The sequence below is a fragment of the Anabas testudineus genome, chromosome 1, assembly GCF_900324465.2.
Source record: "Anabas testudineus chromosome 1, fAnaTes1.2, whole genome shotgun sequence".
NCBI classification, from domain to species: domain Eukaryota; kingdom Metazoa; phylum Chordata; class Actinopteri; order Anabantiformes; family Anabantidae; genus Anabas; species Anabas testudineus.
The window spans coordinates 5918952-5939207 of record NC_046610.1 but is presented as its reverse complement, the minus strand read 5'-3'; the positions used below and the strand labels follow the sequence as shown (position 1 = coordinate 5939207).

The window sequence follows — 20256 nt, the reverse complement described above, 5'->3', positions numbered from 1 at the left end:
TCTTCACAATTGTATGTAAACCATGAAAATACACTCAGAGAAATGTAACTATTGCCACCTAGTGGCCAAAACGAAGAAGTGCATGTGGTTGGGTGACGGGTTATAAATAACAGAAAAATGGCTCAATGTCATAATGACTTTAAAAGCAAAAGTTATATAGTCAAAACGACATAATAAACAACTTATTCTATAAAGAAAAATGCAAAATGGCCCCACCCGCGTTCCTCTACTCAAAACTCAGGAGGTACATAAAAGGCAATGTGCAGCAATACAGTTTCCCCAAAAGAAACAAAGTGCAAATAAAAACTGCTCAATAAGATAAAATTCACCAATACTAAATGACATTTTTATAACAATAAATAAAATTCGCAACATAATAAAAAAAAAAGTAATTATAAAAGTCATTATATAGTCATTACAATAAAATATGCAGATTCCAGATTAACCCAAAGACTCATTGCAAATAATATTATGGATTAAATGTTCCTAGAGATCCTTCCTACTTTGCAAATGATCACAGTGTTTGAATCAAAGTGTCGAAGTATCATAAAGTGTTTTTACGGAAAACCTTTAAAGACAATAGTTTGTCATTTGAGGACTTGTATGGTTGATTTGGAATGATTATTCACAGAAGCAGACAAGTTGGTTGTCTTCACAGGTTTTTATTGAGAAATCTAATTTTTTCTACTGTCGCAGGCTTCAGTCGGCTCATGTCTGACATGGAAGTGTCGCAGCATAGATGTTTTATTGTTGCTGTAAGACAACTCTTGTGTGCAGAGCAAACACCACACCTACAAGCAATTGTAATTTTGAGACCCATTTAAAAATGAAAAATACAATTCAATTATGGAAACATTCAATTTATTCCATAAACTGTATTATACATTATTTGGTGGTATGAGTTTAAAATGCTCCCAAACTTTAGAACATCTCTTATTAGTGGTACTCGCCATGAAACTTGCCAAAATACTCTCACTCTCCAAATCTCTGTCTCCTCACAACCCCATTTTGAAGCATAAATAATGCATCTTATATAGCTGGTTTGGCACCAAACCGTTCAAATCTGTGAAATCTGTCATTGGCAGCACTCAGAATGCTTTGAAACATAAATGAGCCACTGACACATTAGAAAGATAAAAAGCTTCGAAACATTTTGAAGGAATGAAGCGCGAAACAGCATCGGTCACGTGAGACTGGTGTTTTGACACAAGCTCTTAAACAGGGAGAGTGTTTTTGTCTTTCCTCTTGTCTTTTTCTTCCACCCTCTCTCCTTCCTCCAGACTCCCTCTCTGTTCTCTGTTCTCTGAGTTGTTTATCTGCCCCGTGCTGTGATTTTTCCTGTACCCCTGGTTTTCGTTGTTCCTTTTCTTGTTTGTTCCTTTTGTAGTTTTACGTTGTTACTTTGTTTTTGTATTTAACCAGTTTTGTGTTGTGTCCTTTTGACACCTCCCTTAGTTTACGGTTTCGAGCCTGTTTATCAATAAACTAATGGTTTGTATCAGTCCCATTAATAGTCTCAAAACCGTGCTGGAAGTTGTAGATACTCACCTCTAATGATGAACAGAGAAGATTCAGAGTTTCTAGTTGTGATGGACGAAGCTTCGGAGCGTGTGTCTCCAAATCCAGGTGTGACTCTCTGCGTGGGGCGGAGTTCCAGATTTACCAGTGACCACGTTAACAGGTGACCAACTTTATTGCTGCCAGTTTAGTTGGAAACAGAAACAGAGCTCCTTAGCTGTCCTTGTCAATGCTGACTTTAATGTTTTTCGTTATTTTATTAAGCCAAACACATTTTTGCCTTTGGATGTAAAGTTACTGCCTGTTGTGATTAAAAAAATGCCTGTGCCACTGTAACTGTCTCTCTCCTCTGATCATCTCCCTCCTGTGTGTTTTTGTGAATGTGTGTTTCTGCACAGGGAGTGTTATTTGTTCTGCTGCAGCATCAGTTGCTCAGCTCCCTGGAGGAAGCAGAATATGAGGCCAAACTAAAAAATAAATTAAAATATTTTCAGAGGAGGGAAAGGAAGTGGAAAAAGAACAAGACTGATCCACCCAAAGCTTGGTCAGGCAGGTGAGACAGAAGGCGAAGTGTGTGTCTGTGTAGACAGTGCATTCATGAAACGGATAATTCACTCCTCCTCCTGCTCCTGTGTTTTCTGCAGGTTGTGTGAAGCTGATGTTAACAGCTCCAGTGTGGTCGGTCTAAGCCAGAGCGGCTGCGTGTGTGTGTGGGAACTTGAACGTCAAAGAGACCCAAAGATGTTGTGGGCTCCTGAGAGTGAAGGCTGGCAGCTGGCTCGCTGGGGGGGACAGGACGTGCTGGTGACTGGCCACCACAACGGAGACGTTACTCTACACTGTTACAACCAGAAGTCACTCTGCCACTAACAACACAGACTCTTAGATTGTTTTGATCAAACAGAAAGGTTTTTCTATGACTATGAACATTTACAGGAAGATTTTAACTTGGTTTCAGTCTGTTCTTGAATTTAATTTCTAACTAGTTCTGTGGTTCTGGTTCTTAACAAACATGCTGTACTCTTCAGGCCAGTGCTGCTAAAATGTTGGATTTTATATACTGTAAAGTAAACACATCACCTTGGTAAAGGGATAGTAACACACTGGACATCTCTTGAAGCATCTCTTTGTCTGAGGATTTCTACCTGATGGTGAATTTTCACTTTTTAGACCACTGTAACTCAGTCTGAAACCCGGCTTTGTGTTTTATTACTACTGCTGTTTGTACTATTTGCTGTTGATTTGAAAGCATGTTGTAATGTTTGTCATGTTTAAAGAAAAGAAAATTTCTCCAGTTTGTTTTTATAATTTATTGTACATTAAATTTTTTGTGTATTCTGTGTTTGTAGTTGTATTTTTTATGTTTACACTGCTGTGGTCGACCAAAACCATGTTGTCAGTACTAAAATAATCAATTGTTGCTACAAGAAGCCTAATCTGTGTCTAATGTGAAAATGATCAATACAGATGTTTGTTTCTGTTCAATAACTCACTGATTTGTAAAAGTTCATCCATTGGCCACCATCTCTGAAATGTTTGTGAAACTCTACTGAGCAGTTGTATAGGAAGCAACTGTTTGTCAGGTGTCAGGAAGCATGGGGTGAAATCTCCCTCAACAAATTACAATACCCAAAGTCTGCAAGACTGTATGTAGAGGATTCTTTGATCAAATCTAATTTGGAATGACAATTATTACTTGAATTTTATTACATTTAGTCATTTGGCACAAGGTACAAGACAGTGTAAGTGTAGGGAGGTCCTGCTTAAGGACCACTGCTGGAGGTAGGCCGCAGCCAGGATTCGGCCCCTGGTCTCCCACACGGAGGGCCAACTTAGATAATTATTACTGTTTATTAACTCTTTTTATTCTAACAAACTGACCTCACCTGGAAATAAATCCTGAGGCTAAGAGGTGCACTAATATTTAAAGAAGTCAGCATCAATCATTAGTAACACTCTCCACATATCAACCTGTGTGAGATTGTGACTGGTTGGTCAAGAACAGTTTCACAGATCATGAATGAGATTTCAAACTCTGAAAGCGTTTCCTTGTTTTATCTTGTTCAAGAATCTTTATTTAGCTCGAGTAAAAAATTAAACCATCTTTAATACACATATGCATATTCAGCAGTATGTACACGTTTGTGTGCATATGATGTCCTGTCTTTTGCTGATCTGTTTTCTCAGTGTGGATATTTAAACTTCATGAAGTCTCAAACTCTTCAGGACAGTCAGGACCTTTCTATTTATTTGAAAAGCACTGAAATACAGTTCTACCAAGTTCTCTCAGAGATTTTGAATTTTCACCATTGAACTTGCTGAAACAAAAACAGTCTTAGTCTGGGGGTCATGTGTAGAGGGGGTGGGGGTCATAACCTTGTCTCTGCCCAGGGAAACACAAAAAACTGGAGTGACTCAAAGTTCAACAAACATTAGTTAGAGAAAAAGACAAACACAATCACCACATCAAATATAGACACCATGGAATAGATATTTATCATGAGGATAAACCCACGTGGTTCAACATGAAACTGCTCCCATTAGTCTGAGCTCAACTGGAACTGAAGTACTAGAAGAGAATAAAGCATCTGTACCGATATCAGCAGCAAAGATTGTTAGGAAATTAGTAACTGATCAAACACATTCAGTCCAACAGTTTTCATTAAAGCTTCATCTTTGAACATCTGGAAGCTTTTAACAAATTCATCTTGGCTCATTGTAGCTCAGTGATTTTTCTGAGAAAGAGAAAACGTCCTGATAGTTATCAGAAAATAATTTCAACAACTCAGAGCTTGTTCAAAAAGAAACTGATTTGATCCATAAATCTGAGTGTGTGAGTGAAATAAACCAAATTATGAGACACTCAGTACTACAGTGAACACAGAGACACAAAGCCACCAGGCTGGCAAGACCAGACAGCAAACCCAGCATAAAGAGGTTCAGTGAATGTGGTTCTGAAGGTGTGAAGGTGGATCAGTTCATCAGAGGAGACTCTGTAGAAGGACAGAGTGCCAGCAGGATAATCCACAAACACTCCTATTCTGTCATCAGAGGAGGACACAAAGGAGATAACAATAGCCATGTACTTGTGTCTGACACAGCACCGACCATTACTCTCGCAGATCAGAGCCCAGGAATGATCATTTCCTCCAAAGCAACAGCTTGTCTCAGATTTGTCTCCTTTCCTGTTCATTCTTCCATAACACACAGATATATCAACCCCTTCATTCCACTCAACCTCCCAGTAAGAGCGACCAGTCAGAACATTACTACACAGTAGGTAATGTGAATGATCAAATCTGTCTGGATGATCAGGATATGACTGATCCTTCCACACCCAAGTCACCTTCCTGTTGTTGTCAGACAGTTGTAGGTTTTTGTTCACTGTGTTTGTGTCGATTGTGAGTTGACAGAAATCTGATGGAGAGAACAAGACACAATCAGCTGCAGTTATTAATCTATCATCAGTTTGATGAGACTTTGTGACATCAGTGATTTGAATGAGTGATGTGACAGTTTGAAGATGGTTGAATGTTGCTGCTTTGTTTTCATTAATCTCATTAAAAACACACTTACACTTCCTCAGACCTGGTCTCAACCATCGGTCTCCACAAGGCTCCAACCTGAAAGGAGGAGAGGGGTCAGAGCAGCACATTCTCTTTCAGTATGTAAACACAGACATTACACAGCTCTCATACACACTGTTTACTGATTCTGTAGAGATGGACATTCAGCAAACAGGTTAATTACAGTCCTTAACTCAGAACTCAATGGAGCAGAGAGGAAAGATTTAAATTCTCTATTTCATGTCAGTTTTGGTGTCAGACACCTGCTTTCAGTCTCACTCTGTCAGTCAAACTAATGTGACACCACAGGAAGCTGGAAACTGGAGAGCAAATGAAAGGAGCTCAACATACATGTACTCTGTGTACAAGTACATCATCTCTAATTTTAAGACTAGACTCAAAACTTTCCTTTTTGATGAAGCTTTTACTTAGAGCTGGATCAGGTGACTCTGAACCATCTCTTATTTATGCTGCTATAGACTTAGTTTGCTGGGGGACCTCTACTGATGCACTGAGCTCCTCTGTTCTCTTCTCTTCTAATGAATTTGTCTAATTAATCAGAGAGGTGCAGCTTAGTGGAATATCCAGGTACCACAGAGGACTACAGTACATTGACAGACAGTTATATCTCATGTTCTCATCTAATATTTAGTCAATAGGGATTTGAACCCCAGTCTCCTACATGATCTTACCACAACACTAATTAATTAAATTAACATTATTATTAAACACCGTCTCTCTTTGCATCACAACTCTCCATACCTGAGAGTGTCCAGACTCCACTCTGGATCCTCCAGTCCAGCACCCAGCAGCTTTACTCCTGAGTCTCCTGGATGATTGTAGCTCAGGTCCAGCTCTCTCAGATGGGAGGGGTTGGAGCTCAGAGCTGAGGCCAGAGAAGCACAGCCTTCCTCTGTGATCAGACAGCCTGACAGTCTGCAGACACACAAAAGCGCACACAGCAGGTTTGGTGGTGATGTTTTTTGTACATACCAACATCACATACTCCTATTTTTAAACAAATTTGGTCACAGACTTAAAAAAAAAAAAAAAAAAAAGTGAACCATTTTCAATTTCCTGTGTTGCATTTGCAGTTCTTAATGAAATTTGATCTGATCTTCACAAAAGTCACAAATATAAACTAATTTAAGTTGATAAAACACCAAGAGTCCTTTCATGTCATTATTGAACACAACCATTAAACATAAAGAGTGATGGTGGATGTCAAACAACATTGACTATAGTCATGTGTTAGCAAACCTGGAGTCCAATCAATGAAATAAAGAATGAAGATGAGGTTTAGAATATAAAAACATAATATATAAAATTTGTGGTTGTTTACTTTTGTGACTTTGAGGAAGATTTTGTCACATTTGGGTAATTTATGCACAAAATCAGAAAATGATGAAGATAACATAACTTTTTATTGCGGTTCTACCTTTAACTACAACATTGACAAGAAAAGGAAAAATCCTCATGGAGATAATGTCTCTGAGTCTAGAAAAAACATGCTGTATAAAAATGTACTTAAGTTAATGAATCCTGACCTGAGAGTTTCCACTTTACAGTTTGGACTCTTCAGTCCAACAGACAGAAGCTTCACTCCTGAATCCTGCAGGTCGTTCTTACTCAGGTCCAGTTCTCTCAGACTAGAGGACTGGGAGCTGAGAACTGAGGACAGAGCTTCACAGCTTCTCTCTGAGAGTTTACAGTCACTCAGTCTGAAAAACAGTGATGTGTAAGATGACAGCATTTGTGTTAAATTGTATTTACCATTAATGTTTACTGTGATCGAAATAAAATACAGTAACATCAGTCTGGAACATGTAAATATTTTATACATTGTAAAAATATGTAATTGATGGGAAACTTCAGATTTTAATCTGCTTGGGTCTCACTCATGTCAGCAGTTTTGGACTTTTTAAATATCTCCAGTTATTTAAAACAAAAACTTGACCTGACCTAAGAGTTTCCACTTTACAGTTCGGACTCTCCAGTCCAGCAGACAGCAGCTTCACTCCTGAATCCTGCAGGTCGTTGTTACTCAGGTCCAGTTCTCTCAGATTAGAGGACTGGGAGCTGAGAACTGAGGACAGAGCTTCACAGCTTCTCTCTGACAGGTTACAGCGACTCAGTCTGAAAAAACAGTGATGTATAAGATGACAACATTTGTGTTAAAATATAATGAAATCCGTTGTAATACAAGAAAGTAAGAAGTTCTGTTCTATTGTTGAAATACAGTAGCTGTGGATTTAATAAATAAATTCCACTCTCTTTACACTTACACAACTTTCTTGGAGACTTTGACGACTCCCAGCACAAACAGAAAATCCTCCTCTGAAAAGTATGAAGAGTATTTAAATGGATCAAACACATCCAGGTCTTTTCCTGATGACACCAACATGAAGAGCAGAGCTGACCACTGAGAAGGAGAGAATTTATATGTAGAGAGACTTCCTGAGTCCAGGTACTGTTGGATCTCCTCCACTAGAGAACGATCATTCAGTTCATCCAGACAGTGGAACAGGTTGATGCTTTTCTCTGCTGAGGGAGTCTCTTTGATCTGCTTCTTGATGTACTCAGTTGTTTCCTGATTGATCTCTGAGTTATTTCCTGTCTGTGTCATCAGACCTTGCTGAAGAGTCTGATTGGTCTGCAGTGAAAGACCCAAAAGAAAGCGGAGAAACAAGTCCAGGTGTCCATTTGGACTCTGTAAGGCCTTGTCCACAGCACTCTGGTAGAAATGTGTTGGTTTAGGTTTAGATTTTTTTTCTGACAACAGATTGACTCCAGAGTTGATGAAGGTCAGATGAACATGAAGAGCAGACAGAAACTCCTGAACACTCAGGTGGATGAAGCAGAACACCTTCTCCTGGTACAGTCCTCTCTCCTCTTTGAAGATCTGTGTGAACACTCCTGAGTACACTGAGGCTGCTCTGATATCGATGCCACACTCTGTCAGGTCTGATTCATAGAAGATCAGGTTTCCTTTCTGCAGCTGCTCAAAAGCCAGTTTTCCCAGAGACTCAATCATCTTCCTGCTCTCTGGACTCCAGTGTGGATCTGTCTCAGCTCCTCCATCATACTTCATGTTCTTCACTTTGGACTGAACCACCAGGAAGTGGATGTACATCTCAGTCAGGGTCTTGGGCAGCTCTCCTCCCTCTCTGGTTTTCAACACATCCTCCAGAACTGTAGCAGTGATCCAGCAGAAGACTGGGATGTGACACATGATGTGGAGGCTTCGTGATGTCTTGATGTGGGAGATGATTCTTCTGGCCTGCTCCTCATCTCTGAACCTCTTCCTGAAGTACTCCTGCTTCTGTGGGTCAATGAACCCTCTGACCTCTGTCACCATGTCAACACACTTAGAAGGGATCTGATTGGCTGCTGCAGGTCGTGTGGTTATCCAGAGGCGAGCAGAGGGAAGCAGGTTCCCCCTGATCAGGTTTGTCAGCAGCACATCCACTGAGGTGGACTCTGTCACATCAGTCAGGATCTGATTGTTGTAGAAGTCCAGAGGAAGTCGACACTCATCCAGACCGTCAAAGATGAACACAACCTGGAACTCTTCAAACCTGCAGATTCTTGCTTCTTTGGTTTCAGTAAAGAACTGATGAACAAGTTCCACCAAGCTGAACTTTTTCTCTTTCACCACATTCAGCTCTCTGAAAGTAAATGGAAATATGAACTGTATGTCCTGGTTGGCTTTGTCTTCAGCCCAGTCCAGAGTGAACTTCTGTGTTAAGACTGTTTTCCCAATACCAGCCACTCCCTTTGTCATCACTGTTCTGATTGGTTCATCTCTTCCAGGTGAGCCTTTAAAGATGTCTTCATGTTTTATTATTGTTTCTGGTCTGTGTGGTTTCCTGGAGGCTGTTTCAATCTGTGTGACCTCATGTTCATCATTGACCTCTCCAGTCCCTCCCTCTATGATGTAGAGCTCTGTGTAGATCTGGTTCAGAAGGGTTGGGTTTCCTGCTTTAGCGATCCCCTCAAACACACACTGGAACTTCTTCCTCAGATTAGATTTAAGTTCACGCTGACAAACTGCAGCAGGAGTTCCTGAACGAAACCACAAAAACATGATCAATATAATTTCTAACAGTTTCATGACCATAAATAATTCACATTTCAACATATTAACACTCCACATCTTCAGCTCTCAGTAAATGTCTCATTTGTCCATGATGTTAAATGTTTAGAGAAATCCTCTTACTGCTCTGCAGACAGTCAGCCAGCTCCTCCTGCTTCATTCTCCTCAGGAAGTTCAGTGTGATTTTCAGAAATGCCTCTCTGCTGCTCCACCACTGCTCTTCATCCTCACCATCCAACACCTCCTCATCCTCCCTCTGACTCTCTAAGTATTGTGGGTAATCTTGACTCAGAACCTTCTGGACCTTCTTTAGCTCGTTCTTCACAAAAATGACAATGTTCTCCTCCAGCAGCTGGAACAGAAAACTACATTAATGACACAAACAAACTCCAATCATGGAGCCAAACATCAGATTTATGTTGGACTGACTGACGATCCACCGGTCTAAAAAGTGCAGCATGGAGATTATTGGGAACACAACAGATGGAAAAGTAGTATAGTAGTTGGACATGTACAGACCAGAAATATGGAGTCCAGCTGTGTTGGATGCTGCTGGGCAGACTGACCACTGGGAACATCTGAGCTCTCCAGGTCCACTCTGTGGAGTAATCATCAAGAACGAGCTCACAGTATGTCTGTCCACACAGAGACACACACAAGGTAAAGGTCCATGAAGAGAGATTTGATGTGAACAGTGAATCAGAGACTCCCAGGAAACTCCTTTGTAGTGGTGAAGCTTTACTGTCACCAGTCACTCTGGTTCAGTGTCAGCAGCTCTGAACAACAGATATCTCTGCCTCCCTCACTGAACAATGCTGCAGTGTTGGAACAAGGCATCTAGAGACAGAGTCTGCTTGGATCAGACTGGTTGTACTGGGAAGCTCCCAGTCTGAATATGTTGAACTGTGTCAGTATGAGGCAGAGTGCTGCTGGTCACACAATTCACTTCAAATAATTCACATTTGAACAACTTCATTCACTCATTAGTTGGTGGATCCTAAACGAATCTTTAAATGTCAGCTCTGGTACTGACACTAGGGACAAACAGTCCTCTTCACTGACTTCAACAACATTAGAACTAAAGTTCTAACAGGAAGTGAAGATTATTTAAGAATAGTGAAGAAAGCTTCTCTTCAAACAGTTCAAACATAAATCAACTTACTCACATCAGAAATATCCAGAAATCCAAAGAACACAACAATTTATCATCAGAGAAAGTTTACATCATATTGTTCAGACTGATTTTAAACTCACAACAACTTACTCTGTGTCTGATGAAGGTTGCTGTTTAAAATTAATATCAAAATTCTTTGAAAAGTCGCTCTTTAAGGACACACAGCTGGGTTCAGGTCCTGGTCCAGGAGATTCTGGTCTTTGATGGGACCTGATAGAAAAACTACTTTGGTGACTTTCACATATTCAGTCAAAGTTTCCTTCATAAAAGACAAATAGAATCAGAAGAATATTAAAAATGTCCTGATGAAATATTCAATTCTAGATGAGACTTGGAGACAGAATCAGTCCGATGGTCTCAGTCATCTCACCTCTGAGCTTTGGTCTGGCTCTCATGGTCCCCACACAGAGTGGTTTTACAGGGAGGGACTCCCTCCTCTCTGTCCTCACACTGATCCATGATGCTGAATCCACCTCAGCTCACACACACTTTCTACCTTCATGTGAAGAGGAAACACAAATCATTGATGTGCATTGAAAACTGAAATCCTCCTTTCCATCATTTCTCCTGGACAAAGATCAGCTGCTCCTCCACTGTTTCGCTCTTCTTTACTCTTTCATATCAGAGTTAAATGCAGTCAGACAGCAGGTTTTATTATATCAAGAGTTAAATTTGTGAAGAGGTGTGTAAGGACCAATTCTCTTTTTTATATGAATTTATGAAAATACTGATATTCCTGTTCCGACCTTAAAATACAAGTACACAGACTGTACTTAAGCAAGAGTGCAAGTACATGCTGAAAAAGTACTTTAGTAAAAGTACCACCTATTTCTCTTCCCATGTTCCCCGTCTGTCTCTCTACAACTCACCATCAACAAAATACACAAAGAAGTAAAAATACTGCACAAATATTTTAATGAGTATTACTGTGTAAACATCACTTTTGTTGCAGCAGGTAAAGGTGAAGTTTACTTCATGTACTGACAGGTGGTGAATGTATACTAATACATCACAGATCAGCTGATTAGCGTTTCTATTCATCTGTATCTTTAAAGTAGCTGTGAAATAAATGTAGTAAATTAAATAGTACAATATTTCCTCTGTAGTGGAGTAAAAGTAACTTCAAGTAAAGTACAAGTATCTCATCACATGGAATGGATATAATGAAACATGATACTATTACTTTGATAAACGATGTACTTTAATGTACTTTAATGTATTTTAATGTACTAATTACTTGAGTTGTTTAATCTTTAATAATTCTCCCAGAGGTCCAACTACAGACCTCAGTCCTGGTCCCAGTGGACATGAATCACTGAACATCTGGGACTGAGTCTCCTCTGATTTCTCCTCACAGACCTGAGACCTCAGACCGGATCACTGTCTTTATTTATTTATTATTATATTAAATATCAACATTATTTTAACCCCCATCAGTCGGAGCTGTTCTCCAGCGGCTGTCCGGCCGAGCTCAGACCGCATTTAGTGGCTCAGACAGCGGGAGAGCAGCGGCTCATCTCCGCCTCCTCCACAGGCTGATGGAGGCAGGAAAAGCTGCCTTCAGTCCTCAGTAAGTGGAGCTCCACAGTAACAACGACTCTGTGTTCAACTAGAGACCATCCACTAACTCTATGTCCATTAAAGACGTTTGAAATGGACAAATTTTACTGTCACGACAATAGAAACCGAAACTAAAGGTCTGTTGGATGAAGTGCGTCTGAAAACCAGAGGAGAGCAGAGGCTGAGATAAAGACGGACACTGACCAACTTTTCTAGCAGCATTAAAGCTGCTGTTTGTGCTGGAAGTTGTAGATACTCACCTCTAATGATGAACAGACAAGATTCAGAGTTTCTAGTTGTGATGGACGAAGTTTCGGAGCGTGTGTCTCCAAATCCAGGAGTTTCTTCCTGGATCAGTTCAGGAAGTGACAAATCTACGACAGGACGAGTTTAAAACTGAATATCAATGATCACATTTAAAATTGAGGAAGAAAGAAAACAAGGTCACTTGTATTGACAGGGTATTTTTAATCTAGTTTATTTGTGTCATTTATTTAGATATAATAATTTATTATTACAACATATTTTTATTTGTGTCATTTATTTAGATATAATAATTTATTATTACAACATATTTTTATTTGTGTCATTTATTTAGATATAATAATTTATTATTACAACATATTTTTGTTAAATAACTTTTGGCTTCGATATCACAGCGTCTGCATTACATCAAATATTTTCTTCAGAGATAACATGAATTTAATAAATATCTAAATGCAGTTTCTTTGTTAAGCTGGACTGGAAAGTTGACTGTGAATCTAACATCACACATGTGGACCTTCATTAACATGCACATCTTGCTGTCCACTGCTGTGTTGGGGGTCCTGAGGTCAAACAACTCTTTGGAGCACTGGAATCAGTATGTGTATTGGCAAAAACAATCCTGTTGGACCCCAGGTCCAAGGTCTTGGACAGTACCTCCAATTCTGACTCCCCAACTCTGTCCGCGATCCAGGAGCTTAATACACACCTGCCAAGAAATGCAGCAACATAAATGTTTACTGTTTGTTTAATAGCATTTTTTTGTTTTTCTTTTTACAGCCAGTGATCAGTGTGTTTCCTGTTCCGGATGCTGCTGAGCTGATGTGTGTAACTCTGGGCCAGTTGGAAATCAGAGAAGTGAGGTGAATACAACCGTTATTCAGTCTGTCTGGGTAATTGTCTGTGTAGGAATTAAGACTCTGTCTTTGTGTGTTGTCCATGTGCACGGGATGCTGTCGTGCTCCAGCCTCTCACAAGTGCTGTTATATGAAGGTGTCGTCCAGGCTGTTGTAGGTGTGTCCAAGTCCAGAGTAGTTACCTCGTCCCACTCAGCAACAGGTTCCACCCTGCAGGTGTTTAACTTGTTGGACAACAGCAGGTAACAACGGATTTATTATTTACCCTCTTTTTGCTACAGTTATAGTGCACAGATGTCTCATTGTTACATCTGTCCCTCAGCACAACAACCTCTCAGCATCTCGTGTCTCCTGGAGTTTGTATCGAGGCCCTCACTCCAGTGGAGTGTCCTGTGTGCAGTCTTGTGCTTGGTCCCAGTGAACAGTGGTGAGTAATTAATCAGAAGTTGAACCCTGACTGCAGTTCATTCCTGATGTTGGATGGAGAAAAACATCTGGACTCATTTTAACGGAAACACAATCAAAACTGTAGAGTGGCTCAAAGTTCAACAAAAATTTATTAGTTAAAGAAAAAGACACAAACACAATAATCACAACATATATAGACACTATGGAATAGATATTTATCATGAGGACAAACTACGTGGTTCAACAAACAACTGGAGCTGAAACTGAAACTGAAGTACTGGAAGAGAATAATGGATCTGTACCGACATCACCAGCAAAGATTGATAGGAAATTAGTAACTGATTAAACACATTCTGTCCATCAGTTTTTATTAAAGCTTTATCTTTGAACATCTGTAAGCTTTTAACACATTAACCTTGGCTCATTGAAGATCAGTGATTTTTCAGCGATGAAGCTCAGAGTTTTTCACACATTTGCAATTGTTAATGAAATGTGATCTGATCTTCACAAAAGTCACAAATGTAAACAAACAAGTTGATAAAACACCAAGAGTCCTTTCATGTCATTATTGAACACAACCATTAAACATAAAGAGTGATGGTGGATGTCAAACAACATTGACTATAGTCATGTGTTAGCAAACCTGGAGTCCAATCAATGAAAAAAAGAATGAAGATGAGGTTTAGAATATAAAAACATAATATATAAAATTTATGGTTGTTTATTTTTGTGACTTTGAGGAAGATCATGTCACATTTGACTAATTTATGCACAAAATCAGAAAATTATAAACATAATCAGAATCAGATCAGTGATTTTTCAGCGATGAAGCTCAGAGTTTTTCACACTTAGGAGGTTTCTCTGGGGTTCAGAGGAAAAAACATCCCGATAGTTACTGGAAAATAATTTCATAACAAGTCCTCAACAATTAGATTCTCTAATAGTGATAGTTTCCATCTTTAAAGGACCAGACGGGGTTTACAAGGAATCATTTAAAACTGGTCCATAAAGAAACTGATTTAATCCATAAATCCGAGTGTGTGAGTGAAATAGTCTGAATTTTGAGACACTGTCAGTACTACAGTGTACACAGAGACACAAAGCCACCAGACTGGTTAGACCAGACAGCAAACCCAGCATAAAGAGGTTCAGTGAATGTGGTTCTGAAGGTGTGAAGGTGAATCAGTTCATCAGAGGAGACTCTGTAGAAGGACAGAGTGCCAGCAGGATAATCAACAAACACTCCTACTCTGTCACAGGCAGCAGAGGAGATTACAATAGCCATGTCTTTGTGTCTGACACAGCACCGACCAATACTCTCACAGATCAGATCCCAGGAATGATCGTTTCCTCCAAACCAATAGCTTCTGTTCTGTTTGTCAGTTTTCCTGTTGATTCTTCTATAACACACAGATATATCAACCCCTACATTCCACTCAACCTCCCAGTAAGAGCGACCAGTCAGAACATTACTACACAGTAGGTAATGTAATTGATCAAATCTGTCTGGATGATCAGGATATGACTGATCCTCCTCCACCCAAGTCACCTTCCTGTTGTTGTCAGACAGTTGAAGGTTTTTGTTCACTGTGTTTGTGTCGATTGTGAGTTGACAGAAATCTGATGGAGAGAACAAGACACAATCCAGCTGCAGTTATTAATCTATCATCAGTTTGATGAGATTTCGTGACATCAGTGGTTTGAATGAATGATGTGACAGTTTGAAGATGGTTGAATGTTGCTGCTTTGTTTATATTAATCTAATTAAAAATACACTTACACTTCCTCGGACCTGGTCTCAACCATCGGTCTCCACAAGGCTCCAACCTGAAAGGAGGAGAGGGGTCAGAGCAGCACATTCTCTTTCAGCATGCACACATGGACATTACACAGCTCTCATACACACTGTTTACTGATTCTGTAGAGATGGACATTCAGCAAACAGAAAAATTGCAGTTCTTATCTCAGAACTCAACAGAGTATGGAGGAGACATTGAGTTTTGGTATCAGACACCTGCTTTCAGTCTCACTCTGTCACCAGCCAAACTAATGTGACACCACAGGAAGCAGGAAACTGGAGAGTAAATGAAAGGAGCTCAGCTCAACATACATGTACTCTGTGTACAAGTACATCATCTCTAATTTTAAAACTAGACTCAAAACTTTCCTTTTTGATGAAGCTTTTAGTTAAAGCTGGATCAGGTGACTCTGAACTGTCTCTTATTTATGCTGCTATAGACTTAGTTTGCTGGGGGACCTCTACTGATGCACTGAGCTCCTCTGTTCTCTTCTCTTCTAATGAATTTGTCTAATTAATCAGAGAGGTGCAGCTTAGTGGAGTAACCAGGTACCACAGAGGACTACAGTACATTTACAGACAGTTATATCTCATGTTCTCATCTAATATTTAGTCAAAAGGGATTTGAACCCCAGTCTCCTACATGATCTTACCACAACACTAATTAATTAAATTATTAACATTATTACTAAACACTGTCTCTCATTGCATCACAACTCTCCATACCTGAGAGTGTCCAGCCTCCACTGTGGATCCTTCAGTCCAGCACCCAGCAGCTTTGCTCCTGAGTCTCCTGGATGATTGTAGCTCAGGTCCAGCTCTCTCAGATGGGAGGGGTTGGAGCTCAGAGCTGAGGCCAGAGAAGCACAGCCTTCCTCTGTGATCAGACAGCCTGAAAGTCTGCAGACACACAAAACAGCACACAGCTTTGGTGGTGATGTTTTTGTACATACCAACGTCACATACTCCTATTTGTATTTGAAGCAAAAAAAAAAAAAAAGTGAACCATTTTCAATTTCTTGTGTTGCATTTGCAATTGTTAATGAAATGTGATCTGATCTTCACAAAAGTCACAAATGTAAACAAACAAGTTGATAAAACACCAAGAGTCCTTTCATGTCATTATTGAACACAACCATTAAACATAAAGAGTGATGGTGGATGTCAAACAACATTGACTATAGTCATGTGTTAGCAAACCTGGAGTCCAATCAATGAAATAAAGAACGAAGATGAGGTTTAGAATATAAAAACATAATATATAAAATTTGTGGTTGCTGATTAGAAGAGACGGCATCCATCCCACTTTAGATGGTGCGTCTCAACTCTCTAGGAATATGGCAGAGTTTATTAGAAGACCTAAACCCTGACATGTCAGAGTGGAGCCCAGGACGCAGAGACGCAGTCTTACACACCTCTCTGCAGCTTCCTTACAGCCGTCACCCCCCCAAAACTACCATAACCCCATAGAGACAGTGTCTGCTCCCCGAGTACCTAAATTATTTATATCTAAAACTAACACAAGAGGAGTTATTCATAAAAACCTAATAAAAATAAAGACGACTCCTCTCTTAGAACAAAATAACAAGAAAACAATCAAATGTGGACTTTTAAATATCAGATCTCTCTCGTCTAAATCCCTCTTAGTAAATGATTTGATAACTGACCATCAAATAGACTTATTCTGTCTTACTGAAACCTGGCTGCAGCAGGATGAATATGTCTCTCTGAATGAGTCGACCCCCTCAAGTCATGTTAATTATCATGTTCCTAGAGGCACAGGTCGGGGTGGAGGAGTAGCAGCAATCTTCCACTCAAGTTTGTTAATCAACCCCAGACCTAAACATAGTTTTAATTCGTTTGAGAGCCTCACTCTTAGCCTCTCTGATCCTAACTGGAAAAATCAAAAACCAGTCCTGTTTGTTATTGTGTACCGTCCTCCTGTCCCTTACTCTGAGTTTTTAACTGAATTCTCAGAGTTTCTATCTGATTTAGTTCTTAGTGCAGATAAAGTCATTATAGTGGGTGACTTTAATATCCATGTAGATGTTGATGATAACTGCCTCAACACTGCATTTAATTCACTATTAGACTCCATTGGTTTTACCCAAAATGTAAATAAACCCACTCACTGTTTTAATCACACCCTTGATCTTATTCTGACATATGGTGTGGAAGTTGATCAGTTAATAGTTTTTCCCCAAAACCCTCTGTTATCTGACCATTTCTTAATTACATTTGAATTTACAGTACCAGACTTTACTAAACCTACAGATAAGATTCTCTACAGTAGATGTTTATGTGAAAATGCTGTTGACAAATTTAAGGAACTGATTCCATCTTTTATTTCAGAGCCATGTACCAACACAGAGGAAGGCAGTTATTTCAATGTTACTCCAGCACAAGTGGACTATCTTGTTAATAGTACTGGTGCTTCACTTGGAACAATACTTGATACTGTTGCTCCTCTGAAAAAGAAACTAGTGAGTCAGAGGAAGTTAGCTCCATGGTACAATTCACAAATCCGTAGCTTAAAGCAGAAATCACGTAAGTTGGAAAGGAGGTGGCGTTCCACCAATTTAGATGAATATTGACTAGCCTGGAAAGATAGTTTAATAATATATAAAAAAGCCCTGCGTAAAGCTAGAACTTCATATTACTCCTCATTAATAGAGGCAAATAAGAACAACCCTAGGTTTCTTTTCAGCACTGTAGCCAGGCTGACAAAGAGTCATAGCTCGGTTGACCCTAGTATTCCCTCAACTCTCAGCAGCAATGACTTCATGAATTTCTTTACAAATAAAATCATAACTATTAGAGAAAAAATTGATCAGATCATCCCTGCATATAGCATGGATTGTACAACAACTCTAGATCCACGCTCGTACTTAGACTGCTTCCTCCCCGTAGATCATTCTGAATTAATTTCAGTAATTAATTCCTCTAAACCATCAACATGTCTCTTAGATCCCATCCCGACTAGACTCCTCAAGGATGTCTTACCTTTGATCAGCACGTCCATATTAGATCAGATCAATCTGTCTTTACAAATAGGCTACGTACCACAGGCTTTTAAGGTTGCTGTAGTCAAGCCCCTACTCAAAAAGCCTACTCTGGACTCAGGGGTCTTAGCGAATTATAGACCAATATCCAATCTGCCCTTTATCTCTAAAATCCTTGAAAAGATAGTTTCTAAGCAATTGTACGACCACCTGCGTAGCAATAACTTGTATGAAGATTTCCAGTCAGGATTAAGAGTACATCATAGTACAGAAACAGCACTGGTAAAGGTCACTAATGATCTTCTATTAGCATCAGACAATGGACTACTCTCTATACTCATCATGTTAGATCTTAGTGCTGCATTCGACACTATATATCACAACATTTTATTACACAGACTGGAACATGTCATTGGAATCAAAGGAACAGCACTAGAGTGGTTTAAATTGTATCTATCGGATAGATTTCAGTTTGTACACGTTAATGATGAGTCTTCCATGCACAGCAAAGTCAGCTATGGAGTTCCACAGGGATCTGTGCTTGGACCGATTCTTTTCACTTTATATATGTCCCCTTTAGGCAATATTATTAGGAAACACTCTATAAATTTCCATTGTTATGCAGATGATACCCAGCTATATTTATCTATGAAACCAGGAGAAACTAATCAATTAGTCAAACTTCAGGAATGCTTAAAAGACATAAAGACCTGGATGTCCTCCAATTTCCTTCTCCTAAATCCGGACAAGACAGAGGTTATACTGTTTGGGCCTAAAAATCTCAGAGACACTATGTCTAAACACATTCTCACCATTGATGACTTAGTTCTGGCCTCAAGTAATACTGTAAGAAACCTCGGAGTTATCTTTGATCAGGATATCTCCTTCACTTCATACATCAAAGAAATCTCTAGAACTGCCTTTTTTCACCTAAGAAACATTGCTAAAATTAGGAGCATCCTGTCCCAAAGTGATGCTGAAAAACTAGTCCATGCATTTGTTACTTCCAGACTGGACTATTGTAATTCTTTATTAATGGGATGTCCCAATAACTCATTAAAGAGCCTCCAGTTAATCCAAAATGCTGCAGCCAGAGTTCTGACTGGAATTAGCAAGAGAGATCATATTTCTCCAATGTTAGCTTCTCTCCATTGGCTCCCTATTAAATCCAGAATTGAATTTAAAATTCTTCTCCTCACTTATAAATCCCTTAATAATCAGGCTCCATCTTATCTTAAAGACCTCATAGTTCCTTATCTTCCAAGCAGAACTCTCCGTTCTCAGACTGCAGGTTTACTTGTGGTTCCTAGAGTTTCCAAATGTAGAATGGGAGGCAGAGCCTTTAGCTACCAAGCCCCTCTCCTGTGGAACCAGCTCCCAGTTCAGGTTCGGGAGGAAGACACCGTCTCTACATTTAAGACTAGACTTCAAACTTTCCTTTTTTATAAAGCTTATAGTTAGAGATGGATCAGGTGACTCTGAACCATCTCTTAGTTATGCTGATATAGGTTATTCTGCTGGGGGACCTCTACTGATAAACTGAGCTCCTCTCCTCTCTCCTTTCTCCTGTATCAATGCAAATGCCACCATTGCATGTCATTAACTTTGTGTCTTCTCTCTCTTTTAGTTGTGTTTCCTCCTCTCTGTCTCCCTCTCTCTGTACTTTTCTGCAGGTATCCTCGGCCTGGAGCTGTACATCTCCAGAATCCAGTTCATCTGCCCAATGTTCTTGATGCTTGTTGTTGTCTTTATTGTCTGCTGTTCTTTTCTCTCTTCTCTTTCCACTCACCCCAACCGGTCGAGGCAGATGGCCGCCCACTATGAGCTTGGTTCTGCTGGAGGTTTCTTCCTCTAAAGGGAGTTTTTCCTCTCCACTGTTGCCTAAAGCTTGCTCAAATGGGATTGTTGGGTTTTCTCTATAATTTTTTGTATAAATATTTTCTGTAAGGTCTTAAACCTTACACTGTAAAGTGCCTTGAGATAACTTCTGTTGTAAATTGGCGCTATACAAAT

At 39.6% G+C, this 20256-nt stretch overlaps 2 protein-coding genes across 2 annotated transcripts in view; both read right to left on the bottom strand.

The window, feature by feature from the left end:
* Positions 1-3744: 3744 nt before the first annotated feature.
* Positions 3745-10560, bottom strand: LOC113161451 (protein NLRC3-like; the record flags this gene model as incomplete). The annotated part of the gene is made up of 9 exons (XM_033325825.1): positions 3745-4935; positions 5095-5141; positions 5847-6020; positions 6632-6805; positions 7047-7220; positions 7370-9149; positions 9304-9532; positions 9700-9778; positions 10445-10560. Coding segments are annotated over 9 exons (3321 nt in total), but the record flags the coding sequence as incomplete, so codon positions are not given.
* A 3013-nt stretch (positions 10561-13573) lies between these two features.
* Positions 13574-20256, bottom strand: part of LOC113161449 (NACHT, LRR and PYD domains-containing protein 3-like) — a 50570-nt gene continuing 43887 nt past the window's right edge. The window contains exons 13-15 of the mRNA XM_033325990.1: positions 15968-16141; positions 15224-15270; positions 13574-15063 (exon numbers count right to left, since the gene is read on the bottom strand). Of these exons, the coding sequence (XP_033181881.1) occupies positions 14522-15063; positions 15224-15270; positions 15968-16141 (763 nt within the window). The 3' untranslated portion in view covers positions 13574-14521. The remainder of the gene's footprint in view (positions 15064-15223; positions 15271-15967; positions 16142-20256) is intronic.